This window comes from Palaemon carinicauda, chromosome 1 (genome assembly GCF_036898095.1).
Source record: "Palaemon carinicauda isolate YSFRI2023 chromosome 1, ASM3689809v2, whole genome shotgun sequence".
NCBI lineage: Eukaryota > Metazoa > Arthropoda > Malacostraca > Decapoda > Palaemonidae > Palaemon > Palaemon carinicauda.
Window position 1 is genome coordinate 303,302,154 of NC_090725.1, and position 24,148 is coordinate 303,326,301.

The 24,148-nt window shown below is 40.1% G+C and overlaps 1 protein-coding gene across 1 annotated transcript in view; it reads right to left on the minus strand.

The window, feature by feature from the left end:
* Positions 1-21,804, minus strand: part of Prosbeta6 (proteasome beta6 subunit) — a 27,749-nt gene extending 5,945 nt beyond the window's left edge. Inside the window, exons 1-4 of the mRNA XM_068393177.1 lie at positions 21,752-21,804; positions 18,971-19,161; positions 3,340-3,529; positions 2,514-2,643 (exon numbers count right to left, since the gene is read on the minus strand). Of these exons, the coding sequence (XP_068249278.1) occupies positions 2,514-2,643; positions 3,340-3,529; positions 18,971-19,161; positions 21,752-21,775 (535 nt within the window). The 5' untranslated portion in view covers positions 21,776-21,804. The remainder of the gene's footprint in view (positions 1-2,513; positions 2,644-3,339; positions 3,530-18,970; positions 19,162-21,751) is intronic.
* Positions 21,805-24,148: the final 2,344 nt, after the last annotated feature.

Here is a 24,148-nt window from a genome sequence, read left to right on the forward strand (position 1 = left end):
GGCAGACGGAGCCGAAGAGACACTGGGCAAGGTCACGGAAGCAGCTCCAGCGGCCAATGAGGCAGGCACTGGGGCGGCAGCCATCCTGCTCGACCCGCGAGGGTGAGGAGCTACTCTTACAAATCTCCTTCGCGAGGAATTCTTCTTTTTACTCCTTCTCCACGAGAACTTCGCCTTCTTCCTCGCCAGGCTTGCGTGGGAGCTAGCCCTCCTTCTTCTGGACCTCTTCCTCTTCTTCCTGATGTCCCGGTTGCTGGAGTCCTCCGACGAGGAGGAGGAGCTGTCGGAATCTTCTGTCTCTACCACAATCCTTCTAGGGGCCCTTGGTCTGGATACCAGGGTCAAGGGCTCCATAAAGTCAGGCGGAAGCGTTGCTGATGGCGCCGGGGGCGTGCGAATAGCGGCTCGAGAGGCAAACCAGCCCTCGAACTCCTCTTCCTGCCGCATGGGGGACCTGAAGGGCGTCCTAGGCGCTGTCCAAACAATGGAGTCGGGGTCTGACAAACACGTGGTCTTCGTTTCTTTGTCCCGGCCGCCCCCGGAACCCGCTGAACCTGAAAAACACTGCCACGATGGGGGGGTAGGCGCTGTTTCAGGCTTCCCCCACACCGGGTCTTCACTTGAGACATGTCGTGCGGGCACCAGGACTTTGTCCACAACACACTTCCGCCACACTAGCAGACCCTCCACTCGTCTGCGTAGGCCCCACATTAACAGAATCCCCGACATCAGACTCACGGGGAACGGCAATGGGCCGATTCCCCGCAACGGACTTACCTCGTACCCTACTCTGGGTAGGGGAAGGAGAACCTCTCCGAAGGCGCTGAGGGCGACATCAACGGCAAAGTGAAGCCCGCCTTCTTGGGAGATCGTTTGGGCGCCTTTTTCTTCTTAGTGGCGAACAGCGTTCACTGAAGCTCTGGCCAGGACTCGCACTCCGGGCACGTGGAGGAAGGGGAGCACTTATTTCCTCGTCACGAGGCGAACACCGTGTGTGGGTCGACATCCGGCCTGGACAGCCAGGCCCCGCAAGACTTACCAGCTTTAGGCCTGGGACAACAACGCTGGGATTCCATAATAAGGAAACGCGGACACGCAAGCAACACAAGAACACAAGGGTAAGGGTAAGGAACACAAGGGAACACGTGGTGCACAAGGGATGAGGAACACAAAGGAACGCGTGGTACACAATGTGATCAGACGGGATAAGTGAGAGTGGCGAGATGATATCTACACCGCGACCAGATGCTTAATGACGACTCAGACCTAGCAGCGCTGCCTCGCGCTGACCCTGAGTCGCCCGGGGGAGAGTATCCTTCTGCCCCGGAGCGCCCCAACAAGGTAGCGGAGAGAGGGGGAACTACGCAAAATTCTTGGTCGGTTAATGAGGAGATCCCAGATCCTCCTAAGAAAGTAGTTCGAGGTAAGTACTCCGTGTTGGAACAAATAGAACGACTCCATATTTTGCTGGAAAAGGGATTGAGAAGTGTAAATGGCAGATTCAAAAACATATTCTATTATTATTACAACTTGCTAAGCTACAACCCTAGTTGGAAAAGCAGGATGCTATAAGACCAAGGGCTCCAACAGGGTAAATAGCCCAGTGAGGAAAGGAAATAAATTTTTCATATATAAACTATAAAAACCTAAAAATAACAAGAAGATAAAAATTTCAAAATAACGAGAGGAAGAGAAAAAAAGAATAGTGTGCCCGAGCGTACCCTCGCACAAGAGGTCTCTAACCAAGACAGTGGAAGATCATGGCACAGAGGCTATGGCACTACCCAAGACTAGAGAACAATGGTTTCATTTTGGAGTGACCCTCTCCTACAAGAGCTGCTTACCATAGCTAAAGAGTCTCTTATACCCTTACCAAGAGGAAAGTGGCCTTTGAACAATTAGTGCAGTAATTAACCTCTTGAAAGAAGAAAAATAGTTTGGTAACTTCAGTGTTGTCAAGTGTACGAGGAAAGAGGAAAACGTGTAAAGAATAGACCAGACTATTCTGTGTATGTGTAGGGAAAGATGAAATGAGCCATAGCCAGAGAGAGGGATCCAATGGTAGTACAGTCTGGCCAGTCAAAGGACCCAATAACACTGCTGGTAGTATCTCATTGGATGGCTGGTGCCTGGGCCAACCTACTACCCAGATATATTGAGTCAGCCAAACACAAACATCTACAGTGAATATTATGAGTGAATTATGAACACAATGATTTGATTATTATCCCTAGACTCCAAACACACCAAGGTGTTAGCATATATTTTCAGGATAGGTTTTAGAACAATTATATCTTGTTAGTAAGGCCCTACCTCTTAGCAAGGATTTAAAAATACTCCACCATGCAGCCATCAGGGTTAAAAAGATTATCAAAAGTCAAGGTTCCAAATGTCCCATCAAAAATATAAGGCAAGCAGAAATTAATTTTGTACATTTTTTAAAACAATGTCATTAACAAATGCTCTATAACTATACAACATTATTTACATGCAAATCCTCATATAATACTAACCTTCTTCATCCAGGCCAGCTAAGATGTTGGAAACATAATATGGGAAGAATCTCTTCCAATAAAGCATTGTTGAGAGCAGCTGAGCAATTGCCGTTGTTGACATTACATCATGATGTTCATGGGAATACATCTGAAATTAGTATCAAATGATATAAATCAAGTAACAATATATTTCTAATACAACATGGATAAAAAATACAGTACATCACAGCTTTCAAAATTAACTGGGTCATTAGAAATTTTAAAAGTATAGAACACAATGATTTTCAGTTAATGTTAAACAAACTAGCCTTGAAATGTTATGTCTAGGGAAATCTTATAGAACCTTTTTGAAATGGCCTTATTAAGGGGCGTGACTCACAACCTCTGGCTTAGAATTTTGGACATTGAGAATATTTTTTTTAGGAGAGTGTATACTGTATATTTCACATTTTAAAGTTTTTTGATGAAAACATTTTATTTTATCACCAAAAAGTCCCTTTTATATATGTACATAATTCACAAGGGCACTGCCTGCTCTACCTTTTCAATGATTCTTTGTTAAACACTGATGTTAGTTGTGAATTAAATCTTAAAATACAAATTTTTTATCTCCTGCTATTGAAGCTTGTACTTAAAGCATACAGCACAATCAATGATAGGTATCACTGAAGTTACCAAGTCTAAAATACTACCAAATATAAAATATCTCAAGGACAATAGGCTAAATCGACTGGTATTCCATTCGTAAGTTATTCATTAAAAAGAAATCACGCTCCCATAGCTCATAGCGCCACTGATCCGTTATATAAAAGCTATTAAAAATTCTCTTTATACTTTTACTTACTGTAAGTCTGGCTTGTAAGACTTTGTTGAGGGTAAGTACATCAGCCCAGCAACCAGTTGATGCCAACATTGTTTTTGATGTTAGGCCAAACACTTTACTCTGTTCGCGGCTAAAAATACTGAACCCTCTTGATAAACGGGTATCGCTTGCCACCATCACGAAATCATCACCAGCTATGGCTACTGTGGTTCTGAAAGTAATAAAAGTTTTTAATCAGAGAAAACTTAATATTCTCTTGTTTCCATAGATCTCACTTAGTGAGGTATGCATTTACTATACAGTATTATAGTGACCATAATAGTCATAATATTCTTGAAAAACAATGTACAACCCCACCATATAATGCTAGAGACAATAGAATTATATATACCTTACGTCAATCAGAAAAATCAGCCATACAGAGTAAAAAGATAAATATTGTTGATATCTTATAGTTCAGATAATTTGTATATAATTTTCTGACTGAACATATAAGTAAAAGGAAAGCCTCAAATGTTTATAATGATAGATATAAAATTATATAATTTTTCATTAACCCTGGATAGGTACGGTGGGTCGTTTGCGACCCCGAGCGTCAAAAAAAAACAGGTTTTTCTCACGTGACTCACCCCCGTGACTGAATTTGTGGGTGATCGACCTGCAGGAGGTGTCTCCCCTACACGCTCTAGTAGTGTCCAGATGTGCTTTGCTGTAGCTGTACTCCTTCCCCGATTTCTGAGACGCGTCGGGGTCGTTCGCGTCCGAGTTTACCCTTCTGAGGTAGTTTGCATAATTATCAAAGTTATTACGTATTATGAAATTGTCGTAGAATGGTGCAACTTGTATAGGTTATCAGTTGTGGAAAGTCTTGGTGGATTGTTTGGCTACCATGTGCATGTTTTTTTTTTTAGTTAAAATGTCGTTCATCACCACGAGGACCATTTTACCGCGAGTGCCCCTTTTTCATTTTTTTTCATTTTTTTGCCAAGTCATTTTTCCGTAAGATATTGCCAAATAGTGTCGTAAAACTTTTGCTTGTTTAGTGTTGGAAAGTGTGTCTAGATGATCTGGCTACCCATGCATGACTTTGTTTTTGTCAGATACGACGTAGTTATTGGTATATTGGGTATTTAAATGCGGTTACCAATTTCTGTTTTTTTTTCAATATTTGTAAAAATTACTACGTAGTAAGGAATTGCCGTATATTATTCATTTTTTTTTCATGTTTATGTGTTAGAAAGTGTGCCTTGATGGTTGGGCTAACACGTGCATGTCTTTTTTTTTATCTGAGATGTCGTATATTAGAATGTCGGGCATTTTACCGCGAGTGTCCCTTTTTAATTTTTTTTAATTTTTTTGCCAAGTCATTTTTCCGTAAGATATTGCGAAATAGTGTCGTAAAACTTTTGTTTTTTTAATGTTGGAAAGTGTGTCTAGATGATCTGGCTACCCATGCGTGATTTTGTTTTTGTCAGATACGACGTAGTTATTGGTATATTGGGTATTTAACTGCGGTTGCCAATTTCTGTTTTTTTTTTCAATATTTGTAAAAATTTACTACGTAGTAAGGAATTGCCGTATATTATTGATTTTTTTTCATGTTTATGTGTTAGAAAGTGTGCCTTGATGGTTGGGCTAACACGTGCATGTCTTTTTTTTTTATCTGAGATGCCGTATATTAGAATGTTGGGCATTTTTCCGCGAGTGCCCCTTTTTAATTGTTTTGCATTTTTTTGCTTAGTCATGTTACCGTAAGGAATTGGCAAGTAGTGTCGCAAAACTTATATTTTTATAGTGTTGGAAAGTGTTTCTAGATGATCTGGCTACCCATGCCTATTTTTTTTTAGCCAGATATGGCGTATATATAAGTATGTGTTCGATTTTCCTGTGATTGCCATTTTTTCGTTTTTTCCCATTTCTTTCAAAATTACTACGTACTAAGGAACTATCACAGAGTAATATTTCATTTATATGTTTATTTGTCGGAAAATATGCCTTGATGGTTTGCCTAGCACGTGGCTGAAATTTTTTTTTTCTGAAATGCCGTATATTAGAATGGCCATTTTTCCACGAGTGCTCCTTTTTATTTGTTTTGCATTTTTTTGCTTAGTCATGTTACCGTAAGGAATTGGCAAGTAGTGTCGCAAAACTTATATTTTTATAGTGTTGGAAAGTGTTTCTAGATGATCTGGCTACCCATGCCTATTTTTTTTTTAGCCAGATATGGCGTATATATAAGTATGTGTTCGATTTTCCTGTGATTGCCATTTTTTCGTTTTTTCCCATTTCTTTCAAAATTACTACGTACTAAGGAACTATCATAGAGTAATATTTCATTTATATGTTTATTTGTCGGAAAATATGCCTTGATGGTTTGCCTAGCACGTGGCTGAAATTTTTTTTTTCTGAAATGCCGTATATTAGAATGGCCATTTTTCCACGAGTGCTCCTTTTTATTTGTTTTGCATTTTTTTGCTTAGTCATGTTACCGTAAGGAATTGGCAAGTAGTGTCGCAAAACTTATATTTTTATAGTGTTGGAAAGTGTTTCTAGATGATCTGGCTACCCATGCCTATCTTTTTTTTAGCCAGATATGGCGTATATATAGGTATGTGTTCGATTTTCCGGTGATTGCCATTTTTTCGTTTTTTCCCAATTCTTTCAAAATTACTACGTACTAAGGAACTATCACAGAGTAATGATTCCTCTAGATGTTTATTTGTCGGAAAATTTTGTTTACTTTTTTTTTGATTGAATATCATCAAATTTTTTTAGAAAAATATTGTTTTACATTTTTTTTTTCGATTTTATTTCCCTTCAAAAAAAATTTTTTGGGTCAGAATTTTAATTTTATAGTCGTAAAATAATCGACAATTATCCAGCAACCCACCATACAATTTTTATGCATATCCAATAATAATTAGATTAGTAAATAACACCTTGAAATTGACATACCCTTCCTACATTTCAAGTGGCAGATTAGGGAGTCTGAGTCAGTGTGGTTGGCGGCCATTTTGTGGACATATCCGAAGCGTAAGCTGCCCTATCTATATATATTCTTGTTCCCTATAGAATTTGTGATATTTTCGTATATTTTTACCTGCATAAATATCATATTATATATTAAATATATGTATTTTTTTACGAAATTTCCAAGTACTCAAAAAATTACCTTTAGATATGGCCCCTGATATAAATGTAATTTACAAAATAATGAAGATTTTTTTACATATTTCTATTTTAGGATAACATATGTTTATTCCCTAAAAAAATTAGCCACTTCCTATTTCATTTGGGTACCCAAAAAAATTCATGAAATTTGGACAATTTTTTTTGGCCAAAAAAAGTTACCCTTTTTTTCTCATTTCAGATCTTCACCTCCATGGGTCTGACTTCATCCAAAATACATCAAGATGTGTCCTAAACATTCAAGAATCAATTCCTAAAAGGATTTGTGTATATATGTATAAACTTTTTTTTTATGAATTTTTATGTCAGGTCTTTTTTTTTTTCTACTTAATTTTTTAAAATATTTATAATAAATAGTTTTTCTGCAGATGAGTAGTATTTATCTTTACAGTTGTTTTAAGCATTCATTGAAGTTTTTTTTGGCAAAAGAAAAAAGGAGGTTACTGCAAAAACTGATTTTTCAAGAATTTTTTTTTGGCGTCGGGGTCGTTCGCGTCCGAGTATACCCTTAAAGGGGTGTCCGAGGACCGTACCTATCCAGGGTTAACATGAAGGAGATTAACCAGCCAAATGAATCTAACTTAATATACCCACACAAGTCCTTTAATAGGAACATGATTCAATTAAGCGGAAAGTCATTAGAATTTAACGAGGTAGTTATAACTACCAGCAGGTGGCAGGGAAGAAGGACCACCTGTTAGTTAACTTAACCCTTTTACGCCCAAAGGACGTACTGGTACGTTTCACAAAACTCATCCCTTTACCTCCATGGACGTACCGGTACGTCCTTGCAAAAAAATGCTATAAAATTTTTTTCATATTTTTGATAATTTTTTGAGAAAATTCAGGCATTTTCCAAGAGAATGAGACCAACCTGACCTCTCTATGACAAAAATTAAGGCTGTTAGAGCAATTTAAAAAAAAATTACTGCAAAATGTGCTGGGGAAAAGATAACCCCTTGGGGGTTAAGGGGTGGAAATTTCCAGAGAGCCTGGGGGTAAAGGGGTTAATAGACTCAGGTTTGTATACAGTAGTTTAAAAGAAATTACTTAAAAAATTTGTGAACTCTTCCTGCACGAATATAAACAATCGTGCTCTAAAAGGAGACTTATCCTTAGGAGGAAGTCCCTATGAACCAAATCTGGCAGGTTTAATTTTCATAGGAATGTCAGATCACCTGGTCTTGCAAAGCTGATGATTCCTGCCAACCTCCTAAAGGTCTGACCATGTAGATGTCAGAGGTATTAGGTTATGCTCATATCAAGAATAAAAGGGAATTGGTGATAGAAAACCTTATATCTCTGTATAGGGTAAGTTGTCCAAATGTATAAGCATTAAGAAAAGGGTTTGCATACATTCTAGTGCACTTTAGTCCCGCATTTTCACCTCTCATTGGTATATATTTATTTATTTTTTTTCTTTCTTTGCAAATTCAGCTTATGAGACTAACATGTCAGTCCAATTGAGGGGAAGATGAAAACCAATATATAGGTGGCAATAACCATCCCAAAGACCGTTTACCGTCCACTCCTCTGCTCTGTAATACTACCACTTTGCCCTTAAGCTTGCTGAGCATCCTGCCAGTCGTGGCAGAGGAACGAGAGGACTGCCTTCAATAGCACCCTCTGGTGTATCTCCTGCCTCTTCCCCTTCTGGGCTGTCCTTTACAGGGTGCAAAAGGGATAAAATGGACTCTACAGGCCCTGGAGGAGGAAGCTGCTAGCATATTGGACCTCAAGCTGGAAGTGAAGTCATGGGAACTTTCTTTAAGGACAACTTATGGAGAGTTGATACTTTAGTCTTAGAAATTTCACTTGAAGTCCCAGACTTCTTAAAAGTTACGACACTGGAAAAAGGACAACTGGTTCGTCTTCCTCCACTTTTCTACCAATCTTTCTACTTCTTCTGGAGGAAATAGAGCTGAGCTCTGACTGATTGGGATACTTCTTAACAGCAATGCTTTCCTTTGCTCTATCTGGTGCTACTGCATCTCTTCTTTTGAGTACTCCGTTAGTTCTCTGGTTCACTGACTGATAGTCTAGGAAAGTGATTGCCTTTGCCCCTGACAAAAAAGGTCCATAAACTTCTTTTTGTTCTCAGGGATTGACAGATCTTTACAAGCGAAGTAAACCCTTGTTACCGACCAGTGGTCCAACCAGAGTTGCCTTTCAACTACAGTCCTCAGAGTTAGTATTGCGAAGGCTGCGTCAATTGAAGAGGTGAAGGGACGGCCTCCTCCATGATGTAGAATTTACGTTGTCTTGAAAGTGCTGGGAGTTAGGATTATGTTTGATAGGCTAGCTTCAGAAAATTACTCCATCTGGATACCTGCGCATCAAGGCTGGCCATTGCTTCCCAGGCCAGTTCTGACCACGGGAGTTTCAGAGCAGTCCTCAAGCCTTGCACGCACCTGCTCAGATCTTGGGGGCGAACCATCTCCTCTGGAATGGCGTTAAAAAGCACTTTGAAAGACTAACCTTTTTTGTGCAGACGCAGGGGGAAGGCATTCTTTGTTTGCACCAGTCAAGATCAGAATCAGATATCTTGGGAGAATTTTCTTTGTTTGTCTAGGTGGCGTATGGGGATGGAGATATTGAGCCAGGAGAGGGCCTAGAGTGTACCTAACTGTCTTAACAAGTTTTCCCCTTGCAAGACTTGCTACTTGAGTCAAGGGGCTTAAAACTTGAATCTCATACTTTGACACTTACCCAAGTGGAAGGTTTCGGTAAAATGTTACTCCTCCCACAAAACTATGCAACGGAACCTGGAGACATCTCAAGAAACTTTTCCAAGTTAGTCATCATGTGCCTCAGGAAACTCCTCCTCCTCTTCCTTAAGGTAGGCAGCACCTCAGCAGGGGGAAAAAGGTGCAGGAACAGACAAACCAGGTGATGACGAGCAATCACATACTGTATTTCCTTCAGAGATTGAGAATTTAACAGCAGACAGACCCTCAGCAATTGGCAGAGATTCATCTGCAACAACAACAACGGACACATCCAGGTGCGTCACCTCCCTGCTCTCCTCCGCAGGCAGAATGGGAACAGTAATAGGGCGCGAACACTTCCAAGATCTAGAGGCTGCTAGAACCTCCAGGTGTTTCTTCACAGATGGAGCACCATCAATTCCAAGAGTGGGTGACAGCAGACCCAGTTCCAGGTCCTTGAGAGGGTCGTCACCCAATAGAACAGTGGGAGAACTTTGGACAGAAGCAATGGGTATTAACTTAGCTAGATAAAGGCAATACTGCTGTCTCATTCAAAAGAAATCCCTAAGGGAATGGCAGGGACTTCCTCTGACGGACACCACCTTGAAAGGATAGGGAGACGAGCATGCAGCAGCCTTTGAACCTGAAGGAAGGATGAAAAAAATAGAGTTTCTTGGGTATCAGCTTGTGTGTACCCAAAATTGAGTCTGAAGAATCCCTCTTTGATTTCTTCTTTTTCTTCTTAGCAAACTCAGACAACTGCACCAGAGGCCACTTCCTCCACTCAGACCAGGGGGATTCATAAGCACAGTTATGCCTGCAGTAGCTGCAAAGTTGATTGGGGTTGACATCAGATCTGCTCATGTACCAGCCACAGCCCTTATCAGGTTTGTTAGGACAGTCACACGTCTAACGAAAGAGCCGACATCACTCGAGCAATTAAAAGCACACAATCAGTAATGAAAAAGCAGACCGATTAGAAATCTCCAACAGGAATACCAAGAAGTATGTGAACTTTCTGGTGACTGAAATTAAAAGTGAAGGTAGAACTACTGGTTTGCCCGCAACCGGGCAGTCGGTTATTTTTGCATAATATAAATAAAGCTCAGCATGTTTCCGGCTTTGCGAAATCTTACTCCTATTAAAGGTAGAAGGTTTGTATTATGTATAGGAACAAACATAGATTTATAGTTATAACTTCTAGATTTTTAAAAAGTCTATAATCTGAAAAATGTTATTTTTATTAATAAAATAAATTTTTGAATATACTTACCCGGTGATTATATAAGCTGCAACTCTGTTGCTCGACAGAAAACTCTACGTTCAAAATACGCCAGCGATCGCTATGCAGGTAGGGGGTGTACATCAACAGCGCCATCTGTCGAGCAGGTACTCAGTACTCAATGTAAACACAGAACCAATTTTCTCCTCGGTCCACTGGGTCTCTATTGGGGAGGAAGGGAGGGTCCTTTAATATATAATCACCGGGTAAGTATATTCAAAAATTTATTTTATTAATAAAAATAACATTTTTCAATATTAAACTTAGCCGGTGATTATATAAGCTGATTCACACCCAGGGGGGTGGGTAGAGACCAGCATTACTTGTTTACATTATTATGAGCTAAGTATTTTGTATTTCATTTTAGCAGTTATTCAAAATAACAAACATAAAATAAATAAGTACCTGGTAAGGAAGTCGACTTGAACAATTACTCTGCCTTTTTAAGTACGTCTTCCTTACGGAGCCTCGCGATCCTCTTAGGATGCTGAGCGACCCCTAGGATCTGAAGTATCAAGGGTTGCAACCCATACAACAGGACCTCATCAAAACCTCTAATCTAGGCGCTTCTCAAGAAATGACTTTGACCACCCGCCAAATCAAGTAGGATGCGAAAGGCTTCTTAGCCTTCCGGACAACCCAAAAAACAATAATAAAACATTTCAAGAGAAAGATTAAAAAGGTTATGGAATTAGGGAATTGTAGTGGTTGAGCCCTCACCCACTACTGCACTCGTTGCTACGAATGGTCCCAGAGTGTAGCAGTTCTCGTAAAGAGACTGGACATTCTTAAGATAAAAAGACGCGAATACTGACTTGCTTTTCCAATAGGTTGCGTCGATTATACTTTGCAGAGATCTATTTTGTTTAAAGGCCACGGAAGTTGCGACAGCTCTAACTTCGTGTGTCCTTACCTTCAGCAAAGCTTGGTCTTCCTCATTCAGATGGGAATGAGCTTCTCGTATTAACAGTCTGATAAAATAGGATAAAGCATTCTTTGACATAGGCAAAGATGGTTTCTTAACTGAACACCATAAAGCTTCAGACGGGCCTCGTAAAGGTTTAGTTCGTTTTAAATAGAACTTAAGAGCTCTTACAGGACATAAGACTCTCTCTAGTTCATTTCTAACCATACGATAAGTTTGGAATATCGAACGATATTGGCCAAGGCCGAGAAGGCAGCTCGTTTTTGGCTAGAAAACCAAGTTGTAGAACATGTAGCCGTTTCGGATGAGAATCCGATGTTCTTGCTGAAGGCATGAATCTCACTGACTCTTTTAGCTGTGGCTAAGCATACCAGGAAAAGAGTCTTTAAGGTGAGATCTTTCAGGGAGGCTGATTGTAGCGGTTCGAACCTGTCTGACATAAGGAATCTTAGTACCACGTCTAAATTCCAACCAGGTGTAACCAAACGACGCTCCTTCGTGGTCTCAAAAGACTTAAGGAGGTCCTGTAGATCTTTATTGTTGGAAAGATCTAAGCCTCTGTGACGGAAGACTGATGCCAACATGCTTCTGTAACCCTTGATAGTGGGAGCTGAAAGAGATCGTTCTTTCCTCAGATATAAGAGGAAGTCAGCTATTTGAGTTACAGAGGTACTGGTCGAGGATACGGATACTGACTTGCACCAGTTCGGAAGATTTCCCACTTCGATTGGTAGACTCTAAGGGTGGATGTTCTCCTTGCTCTAGCAATCGCTCTGGCCGCCTCCTTCGAAAAGCCTCTAGCTCTCGAGAGTCTTTCGATAGTCTGAAGGCAGTCAGACGAAGAGCGTGGAGGCCTTGGTGTACCTTCTTTACGCGTGGCTGACGTAGAAGGTCCACCCTTAGGGGAAGTGTTCTGGGAACGTCTACTAGCCATCGAAGTACCTCGGTGAACCATTCTCTCGCGGGCCAGAGGGAAGCAACTAGCGTCAACCTTGTCCCTTCGTGAGAGGCGAACTTCTGCAGTACCTTGTTGACAATCTTGAACGGAGGGAATGCATATAGATCTAGATGTGACCAATCTAGTAGAAAGGCATCTATATGAACTGCTGCTGGGTCCGGGATTGGTGAGCAAAATATTGGGAGCCTCTTGGTCATCGAGGTTGCGAAGAGATCTATGGTTGGCTGGCCCCAGGTGGCCCAAAGTCTCTTGCATACATCCTTGTGGAGGGTCCATTCTGTTGGAATTATTTGTCCCTTCCGACTGAGACAATCTGCCATGACATTCAAGTTGCCTTGGATGAACCTCGTTACTAGTGATATGTCTAGACCTTTTGACCAGGTGAGGAGGTCCCTTGCGATCTCGTACAATGTCAGAGAGTAGGTCTCTCCTTGCTTGGAGATGTACGCCAAAGCCGTGGTGTTGTCCGAGTTCACCTCCACCACTTTGCCTTGAAGGAGAGACCTGAAGCTTTTCCAGGTCAGATGTACTGCCAGTAGCTCCTTGCAGTTGAAATGCATTGTCCTTTGACTCGAGTTCCATAATCCCGAGCATTCCCGACCGTCTAATGTCGCACCCCATCTGAATGTCTTGTTCAGCAACGTCCTCATCAGAGGGTTCCTCATCCGAAACTGATGAGGAAACGGCAACGGAGTGGGCAACGTCTGACTCGCTGAATCCGGTCGCACTGGTGGATGCGTGACGGAGCCGGACGCAATATCATGGAACTGCTGCACAGTCTGTGAACTGTCAACAACCATGGGTGCGCGAGGAAGTACAGCGTCAACCCGAAACTGTCTAGACTGTCTGGGTTGTGCAGTCAACACCCTACCGGGTTGCTGAGGTTGACGCACTGCGTCACAACAAGTCACCTCTGCTGGTTGTTGAACGTCCTGAACGTCAACAACCACCTCCGAGCGTCGCTTAACGTCAACGTGCGACTGGCAACCCACACTGGGTCGCATCGGTGGAGGAACCACCTCAACTGGCAGACGCGAGTAGGTTACCTCAGCGTCAACAGGGCGCACAACCGACCGGTTGGAAGGTTGTTGGCCAGGAGGAGGAACCACCTCAACTGGCAGACGCGAGTAGGTTACCTCAGCGTCAACAGGGCGCACAACCAACCGGTTGGAAGGTTGTTGGCCAGAAGGAGGAACCACCTCAACTGGCAGACGCGAGTAGGTTACCTCAGCGTCAACAGGGCGCACAACCGACCGGTTGGAAGGTTGTTGGCCAGAAGGTTCTTCTCCGCATTTAAGTCCTCTATCAAGGACGCAAGCTTGGACTGCATGTCTTGCAGCAAAGCCCATTTAGGGTCTACGGGAGCAGGTGTGGCAACAGACGGGGTTAGCGACTGAGGCGGAACCATTTACCATCCCTGAAAGCCTTGTTATGTGTGACATAATAGTACAGCAAAACTTCAAAGGCTCGACAAAAGTTGAGAAGTTGACCTGTAAACAACTTGGAGCGTCTCCTGGCTAGGCGCCAGGGCGAGTCTACCAGAATTGAGAAGTCTATCTGGGCAGAGGCATGAACTCCCAAGCCGAGAACTTCTCTCGTGTCCTATCAGACTCTCGCTCTATAAGCCAGTGTAAAAGAAGGGAAATCAAAGGCTGTATCCCTAAAACTCCTCCTGGTGCAAAAACCAGTCGCCTAGCCAACGTAACGCTCTCTAGGAGAGCGAGAGAGCACTAGCTTAAAAACAACGGCTTCGAAGTAGCTAGGCCTAGTGTAAGTTCTGACGTTTAGGCGAACGAGGAGCAGCAGTTACAAGATCCGGACGAAGATCCTTAAAAAATCATCATGATTTAATTAAAGTCCATAGGAGGCTAAGCAGCTTAAGGCTCCTCTCCAAATGACAGAGTCCTCAAGGGAATATCAGTAGGAGGGAGAACAGCAACTTCCTCATCTACAGGAACCTTGTCCGATAAAAGCTAGGTTACCTCAGTGAGTCTCTCACTGGTGCATTAGTAGCAGACCAGAAGGCAACGTCATGTAACTGCTTGACAGTCTGTGAACTGTCAACAACTGAACTGTCAACCACAACAGGTGCGTGAGGACATACAGTGTCCACTCGAGACTGCTTTGACTGTCTAGACTGAGCAGTCAAAACAACTCTAGAATGCGGAGGTTGACGCACCGCGTCAAAACAAAACAACTTAGACTGTTGTTGTACCTCTCGAACGTCAACGGAAGGTTACGTGCGTTACTGAACGTCAACATGCGGCTGGCAGGGTACACTGGAACGCATGGGTGGCGGGACTCTCTCAGCTGGAGTGCGGCAGAAGGTCGCCTCAGCGTCCACAGGACGCACAACCGTTGTAGGCTAGAGGTTGGTGCAGTGTCAACCTTCTCCGCACGAAAGTCCCGCATCAATGACGTTAACTGAGACTGCATGGTCTGCAGCAAAGACCACTTAGGGTCTACAGGAGCAGGTGCGGCAACAGACGGTGTGACTGCCTGATGCGGTACCGCTTTGCCTCTCTTAGGAGGTGAGCAGTCGTCGGAAGACTGCAGCGAGTCCGAACTGACCCAGTGGCTACAACTGGGCCGTTGGACTTGCGCGGAAGGGACCGACTTGCGCTTAATAAGCCGCGAGACCTTGGTCCATGGTTTCTTACGAGAAACCTCTTCCGCAGACGAGAAATAAATGGGCTCTCTCGTCTTTGTGTGGGTGGGGCGATCTTGGGTAGATACGCCCGAAACCACGGAGGGAAAAAACGTCTGTTCGTTGATCAAGGCCTCTCGAACCCATAAGTCGTTCGACATTACTTCTCCCCTGGGCTTGGGAGCTTGCAAGAGGTCCCGGACTAGGTGAACGACAGGCACGAACAGACGAACCCTCGGACGCAACACTGTAACACTTTGCGCATATCACTTTATCGATTTTCTGTTTTGCACTTATTTCACTGAAATCGAAACTTTTACTGATTTCTACCTGAAACACGCAATTCTACCCTTCATTAAAAGGTAGTAATTGCGAAATCAGTCGTATAATGCAGCTCATTAATACTAGCAAAAAACAGAAAACATATATAAAGATAAAAAATTCAGTGGCTGAGAAAGAGACTAAACACTAGTTCAAATAAACTACGTTTACAATCTCTCACCGCACATAGCCTGGGGACAAGAATAAAACCCCAGAAACGTCTTACCTTCTTCCCCGTACAGCGACTAGGGACGAGAGTAACACGAGAACAACGTTACCCGCTTGAACGGAACGTTTTCTCTCCTCTCTCTCCCTCCGTCTCTATCTCTCTCTCTCTTTCTCTCTTGATTTCGCACCTAAGAGAAGAGCCCAATTATATATCGTCAAAAAAAAAAACATGTTATTTGACTAAAAGAAAAAACTGAAAGGTTTTCCAAATAAAAAGTTCCTTTAATTTAGAATTTAAAACATTTAAGCTAAGAAAGAAAGAACAAAACGTCAGAATCGATTTACTCTTACTGCAAAGTGAAACCGTGATACACTCTCTCTCTATCATAACGATAGAGCGCATGTTGAACGTCCTGAACGTCAACAACTGCGTAGTCTAAAAAAACTAAACGTAGTTCATCTTTGAAAACAGTACGAAGACTATCAAAGAAATTCTTTCATAAAACATTAAATTTAAAAAGTTTTAAATTCTTTAAAGGCTAAATACGATATAACGGGCTCAACGTTGATTAACTTCGGTTCCAAGTTAGGACCGCCTACTATCAGGAAAGGTCGCATATAAACAAAACAAAAATTATTTTTATATGTTTATAATAAATGGAAAGTTAATCGAAGAGGCCTAATAAAGGCGGAAAGATATAAAATATATAGATCTATAACGTGTTAAGCAAAATTACTAAAAACCTAAACACACTTCCGTCTAAGGGAAGGGTCGGCCATTTAAAAGTGAAAGAGAGTCCATACTCTCTTAGTCACCATAATTAAATCTATCCAAAACGAGTTCAAGTTTTGAGATGAAGATAAAACACCTGCATAGCGAAAGCTCAAAACTAGAATAGTGTACTTCACCAAATAGTTGTGAAAACAAATCCAGTTAGTAACAGCGAATTAGTAGGTCTTGCCGGTAGCCCGACAGAGAAAATTGGTTCTGTGTTTACATTGAGTACTGAGTACCTGCTCGACAGATGGCGATCGCTGGCGTATTTTGAACGTAGAGTTTTCTGTCGAGCAACAGAGTTGCAGCTTATATAATCACCGGCTAAGTTTAATATTGAAAATTTTATATTTCAACAAAGTATTTCCATCCTAATCATTCAAAGCACCTTTAAATACACCAGGATAATTTTATATATTCTTCATTAAGAATATTCAATTTATCTTTAACTCAATTTTCCCTCTGCTAGCCTAAACTCATCCACCCAAGACCCTTTCATGTGATGCTCCACCTACCACCAATCACTCATGTTTGAAAAGGCTCAAATTCCTAGAACCAAATGAATTCGGATTCAGTGTCATCGAGTACGGTAAGATCAATCAAGATAATACATTGGTTTACATCTTAAACTGATTTAGTTGTTTTTTATCATTGAAAATATATGATCAGGAATTTACCCATTCAGGAAGATCAGAAGCCTAAGTGATTGTTAGGACGCAGAATTTCCGTATGGTGGGTTGTACTTGTATCAAAGCTGAATTTAGAGTTTATCCTAAAATTATGAAAATCGCCGAGTTACTGGTCAAGGAAACGATTAAGGAAACTGGGGTTTGGGTTTAGGGCAGAATTGCCATTACAGAAGTATTATTAAGACCTTATGAATGTTTGTAGGATTCTGTGTCCAATTTCAAACTTTCTGTAGCATGTAGCTTTCCTGCAGCGAGTCAGTCCCTAGGATATTGTCTTTGTCTCTTGCCTGTCATTCATGGGCAACCCCATTAGTGTTCATACCGTGTAGAATGCCAGTTCATTAACCGGAGATCAGCATTCAGACGGTTTTTTACTACAGCAAAAAGGACGGCAGACGGAATAATTGATAATTGGTGCAACTACGAGTCTTTCTTTCAGGAAGCTAGTAGACAGTGTAGAATACTAGGTCATTCATTAGAAAAAGATGAGTTTTAGCTCTTGTATATGGAAATGAATGGTAAACACGGTGATATATGCTGAAGCCTTCGTAGTTCATTGGGACAGAAATGGCGTAAGACTTCAAAAACTGACAGAAAAATTATTTTAAAAGGAAAATAAACAATAAAACACCAACCATGAGGATCCCACCTAACCTAAGAGCCATATCCTTACTTCATTAGGGAGTGTATGTATGATAGCGGCCACCTTACCTATGTCTCTACGTATGATTACAGCTACCTTAGAATACGGCAGTGTAAGGGGGGGAAGGGGCCGTAAGCCCCCTTAGGTAAGTATACGGCTTGTAGGTTAGGGGGGTAAAGTTTAGGTTAGTTTTTGTCCACACGAGAGGAACTGGCCGCTGATATACAAAGGGTCCCCGTATTAGCTACGGGGGGGGGGGGGGGGGGTAATGTTCCCCCTTTGGGAAATCCCATAGACTGTCGTATTGTTTGCTTATTATTATTATTATTACTATCCAAGCTACAACCCTAATTGGAAAAGCAAGATGCTATAAGCCCAGGGGCTCCAATAGGGAAAAATAGCCCAGTGAGGAAAGGAAATAAGGAAATAAATAACTGAAGAAAACAAATTAACAATAAATCATTCTAAAAAAAGTAATGTCAAAAGAGATATATCATATATAAACTATTAACAATGTCAACAACAAAAATGTCATATATAAACTATAAAAAGACTCATGTCCGTCTGGTCAACAAAAAAGCATTTGCTCCAACTTTGAACTTTTGAAGTTCTACTGATTCAACAACCCGATTAGGAAGATCATTCCACAACTTGGTAACAGCTGGAATAAAACTTCTAGAGTACTGCGTAATATTGAGTCTTATGATGGAGAAGGCCTGGCTATTAGAATTAACTGCCTGCCTAGTATTACGAACAGGATAGAATTGTCCAGGGAGATCTGAATGTAAAGGATAGTCTGAGTTATGAAAAATCTTATGCAACATGCATAATGAACTAATTGAACGACGGTGCCAAAGATTAATATTTAGATCAGGAATAAGAAATTTAATAGACCGTAAGTTTCTGTCCAACAAATTAAGATGAGAATCAGCAGCTGAAGACCAGACCGGAGAACAATACTCAAAACAAGGTAGAATAAAAGAATTAAAACACTTCTTCAGAATAGATTGATCACCGAATATCTTAAAAGACTTTCTCAATAAGCCAATTTTTTGTGCAATTGAAGAAGACACAGACCTTATATGTTTCTCAAAAGTAAATTTACTGTCGAGAATCACACCTAAAATTTTGAAAGAGTCATACATATTTAAAGAAACATTATCAATACTGAGATCTTTGAAGTTATGACCCAAATATAATTTCTAGAATTTACCAATATTTCCCATTTTAATAGCCTACAATTAAGGTGTACTATGTTTGTAATTTTGCCGAATAATTATGCGGCATTATAGTCAAGTGACATTGAACCATTTAGCTAAGAATAACCTAAGTAATAATACAGCTTACCCTCCATTGTCTGCGTATGGGGAGAAATGATGTTTCCTTGGATCCCTCATATAATCGGGTTGACTTGCGAACGATACAGCCATTGTGAAAATGAAGTTCTCGAGTTGTTTTGACGAAGTAAACGGAGGGAAGTTCTTGCTCAGTTTCGTTACGACAACAAGAAGTCGACGAATACCGCACAATGGAACCGACTGTCAACAACAATGTGGTAAGTAAAAGTAATGTCTCAAATATAAGTTTCCAGATTATAGGGTAAATTTAGTTTTATAAATGCTTATAATTATTTTTTATACATTTAAAAAGTTAATTAAATAACTCCGAAATTAGTATTTATTTCTTTTTCATTATATATTTATAAGCTATAGGTCTTTTCATTGAGAGCTATTATAACTTAAGATTCAAAGGCTCTTATACTTTTAGTGATTTTCAAGCATATTGTGTTACGTTTGTTTATTACATTAAACGTCGACTTTCATCAGGTTAAACTGTTAAACCCAGTAATCATATTATCCACTATAGTTTTTATCTTTAAATGCCGGTATTGGTTACAAAATTATATTTTCCATTTTATACAATTCAAAATAAATCTTATGAAAAATTAATGCATGGTTATGATGAATTTTTTTATATTCCTCTAAACTAGCAAGATAATCCTACACTTGGAGATTCTTTCTTTGACAAATAGGTGATAAAGTAATAATACGACTTATACAAAATCCAGCGTATGGCCAGAGATACAAAAACAAGTACAAATCAGAGCAATGTAGTTTAAACTATATAAATACATGAACTCCTTTATTTTACTATAGCTCTATCCACACTCATTACATGGTAGGCTGATTTTTTTTCCACTATAATCAGGAGCCATTTTCTTCAGAACTATATTTTACATTGTAAAGTACTATTTAGAAAGTGTTATAATAGTGACCTGAAAACTATTAAGCCTGAATACAAATGCTAGCGAAATAGCTGATAAGATGCAGAGCAAAATATTAACTGGAAAGTCATTATTTTTCACACACCAAGGCCTGCCTGATCAGACTTTTAGTGTCTGATGGACGGCGAGAAATAAACCCGTAAAACTAAAGTAAAAGTAAAGTAGGCATATTGATGTTTGCCCATGTTCGAAAGCTTACTCAAGAATGAGAAGCCTGGGTCCTCCTGGTCTCAAATTGCTTGCTTACTCTGCAAAATTAATTTGCTGGTACTCCACCAATTAATAAAATAGTGCAAAACGTCTAAAAACTATAGTTATAAATTCCATTATTCTTTCCCTTGACCTTAAACAACAGTCCTAATGAAAATCTTAAGTTCACTGATATATGACAAATATATTCTGTTGTCAAAGTCTGTCAATTTGACCAGTAATAAGTCAGGGTGGGTGAAAAACCCCTTATCAATCTTGTTGTTTTATTGTAACACTACAATAAAAATAAACTACGCAGTTTGATATGCAAAATATCTAAGAATGCATACGATAAACTGATAAAATCCTATAGTGATGGGGCCAGGAAAGCAGGCTGTAAGGTAGGTAATGTTATTACGTTGTAGCCTACTTGGTGTAAATTGTAATAAGAGAGTTACAGTGGTTGATTCAGTTAATAACTCAGGGAATTAAAAGTTTCATCAAGATAATTTCCAGCTAAAGCGGTATGCAACGTTTAATACATTAGGCCACATTTGAACACTGAAAGACAAACATGTTCATGTCGTTAAACCTTGTTCATTTTAATTCTGCATCTGGTTCAATAAGTCCAATTCAATGTTTTCACAAAAGTTCTAATCATAGTTACATCTTTTCTGTCCTTAAAGAAAATGACTTACTTGGGCTATACGGCAACTGAAACGATTATTCAAAAGATCAAATCATGACAACAAAGATGTTTGTATCAGATCCTCATCTATATGGGATAGACAAGTGAGATTTAAATTTTCTACGAGGGATATATATGAAATTCAGAACTTACTTGCAATATCGATTTTCTCAGTGAGCAGTACTGCGTGATTACTTAAAGGGCTGCTTTTCTGAACATATACTGCAGGGGAACCGTACTCTCTACAGAACCTTCACTTACAATTATTTCATCGTATACATCTAAAGGCATTAGGCATTTCATATCACATATTGCACGTTTATTGTCAAACCACATTATTGAATCAATTAGAAAACAAGAAAGTTTTCAGTTTCCTCTGGCAAGCCTTAATATATTCAGTCTTTTGTGTGTCTAGTGGAAGCTTATAGTAGGCTATAGTCTTGAAGCAGCATATTTGAAGGCTCTAGAATTTACCGTAGACACACATCTTAGTTGTAATAATGTAACTGTTATCGTGTCTACACGATTCGTTGGTTGCACGGTGTGTAGCAAATCTCTATATTTTGGACGTCATGTTCTGATAACTACTTTAAACTCTATTCTAACTTTAATAAGCAGCCAGTGTAACTCAATTAGTATAGGAGTGATCCTTTCTCGGGGTGGGACTTCTTTTATCAGCCTTTCTCCTCTTGTTTATCATGCTTTGTAATTTCTTAAGTTGGACTATGGGTAGGTTCTCTGGTGTAGGCTACTTGCAGATTGCATTTCTTCAGATATTTTATTCTGAATTTACGGGCACATCCTTTCAAGAAAATATATAAATTCCGTCTTGCTTAAGAGCTAGGTAGTCACTGAAGCTCAATTATAAGAGGTCTGACTTCTAACGAGTGCACCATTCTTAGTTTATGAAGGTCGTTCATGAACAGCAGATCGAGGCAAGGGATAGAACAATGGCTTAGAGACTTACCATATATTCAGTAGTATTACACATGATCAGCGCCCCAGCCCCCTTCACCCAGGCTAGTAGGCGACCAGGCAATGGGTGCTGATGAATCTACAGCAGATAGACCCATAGGTTACACCAGCCCCACCCCCTATCCCTAAATCACAAAGATAGTAAGGGTGTAGACACTACTAAAAACTACCGTTCTTGATCATGTCTTCAATATAGACTACCACAACCCTTAAACCAAATTTAAAGTGTATGCCCGTCCTTTTTACGTTTATAAAAATATTTTTTTTACTTACAAACATATATATAAATGGATAAATATCAACACAACATCGTGTTCAAATAAAAATAAATTTCTACCTCATACTTGGGATCGAACGCTAGCCCCTTTCGACCTGGCCTTTCATTAGAAGGGGCTAGCGTTCGATCCCAAGTATGAGGTAGAAATTTATTTCTATTTGAACACGATGTTGTGTTGATATTTATCCATATCGACTCATTAGGGATAATTTGATTTAATTACTACCAATTGTGTCACGTGGTGAGCCGGGGAGTCGGGTAAAACTCACTGGTAAGAGACTGATGTCTCGCCAGGTAAATCCTCGAACTGCTGGGTAGCGTTAGTTTCCGATTTTTTTATGGCATGGTTGGTTTCGACGTGGCCTTTCATTAGAAGGGGTTAGCGTTCGATCCCAAGCATGAGGTAGAAATTTATTTCTATATATAAATATCTGAAACGTACTATACCTGCCAGCCACAAATCAAAATAATGATCTTATCCTAAGGAAAGGAATTATGACTGATCTATTATAGTGGCATAAACATATCAAGGATCTGTAAACTCTAAAAATAATACCTAAATCACCAAAAACGTGTTACCTTTATATAAGAAATTTGTTTCAATTTTCTATATAAAGAAATAACTAAACATGACGAATAAGTACAAGTAATTAAGTCATACAATTTTATCATCATTATGACTATCTAAGCTACAGTCTCAGTTGGAAAAGCAGGATGCTATAAGCCCGAGGGCTCCAACAGGAGAGGAAAGAAGTAGAATAGTGTGCCTGATTGTACCCTCAAGCAAGAGAATGTTAACCCAAGATAGTGCCAGACCATGGTACAGAGACTATGCCACTACCCAAGACTAAAGAACAATAGTTTGATTTTGGGATGTTATTCTGGTAGAAGAGCTGCTTATCATAGCTAAAGAGTCTCTTTTGCCCTTGCCAAATGGAAAGTACCAAACTGAACCATTACAGTGCAGTAGGTAACCCCTTGAGTGAAGAAGAAATTTTTGGTTATCTTGGTGTTATCAGATGTATGAGGAAAGGGGAGACTGTGTAAAGAATAGGCCAGACTATTCGAAGTGTGTGGGTAGGCAATAGAAACTAAGCTGTCACCAGAATGGTCCAATGTAGTATCATCTGGCCAGTCAGAGGGCCAAATAACTCTCTAGTGGTAGTATCTCAACGGGTGGCTGGTGCCCTGTCCAAATCTAGTTCGGAGACATTGGTTGAAAAGACAACACTGTAAAATTGGCCGGCATTGATATTCGTGCCTGTCCTTAATATGACTTTATTTCACACGTTTAAAAAAAGTACATAGCTCGAAAATATATGCCATACATTTATGTCTTTTAATTGAAAAAAAAAGTGCGTTCATTCATTAGAAAAATAGTTTGACACACCAAAAGATTGTTTGTCTTTTAACTGCAAAAAAGGCGTTCATTAGAAAAAAAAATAATTTAAAAAAAAACAAAATGGTATTTTTTTTTCGCGTTGAAACATGGTCCCTTTCTCTTTAAGGAAATGAACAAGAAAATTCTCTCTCTCTCTCTCTCTCTCTCTCTCTCTCTCTCTCTCTCTCTCTCTCTCTCTCTCTCTCCTCAGACAAGTTACAATAGAATAAAAGGCGCACGTGACTAACGCCTGAACTTGGTTCAGTGACAACTATACTTCCAGAGATGACTAGGCTCATGTGTGAGCACGAATCACTGTACTGGCCGGATTACTGACGCCTACTTAAGGTATATACGCGACCAAGACTTTTCTTCATCTTCATCTTCGAAGACTGAAAAGGGACTTCTAATTCTACTGAGTGGAAACTTCAGACTCACGACTCTCAACGGTTTATGTTTTAGGATAAATTCTCTCAGGCCAAAATTTCCCTGTAGACGTACTCTTTTATTAAAAAAAAAAAGGTGAATGTCTTTGAAAACAATTATACACCTTTCAGATGATAAGTAAAATTGAGCCAGAAGAAAATTGACAACTAAACTGTAGTTGTACAATAATCAATATGAATCGAGCCAAAGCTATGCCTAGAGTTCTACCAACATCACATTTCTCACCGAACTGTCAACACACACACACACACACACACACACACACATATATATATATATATCAC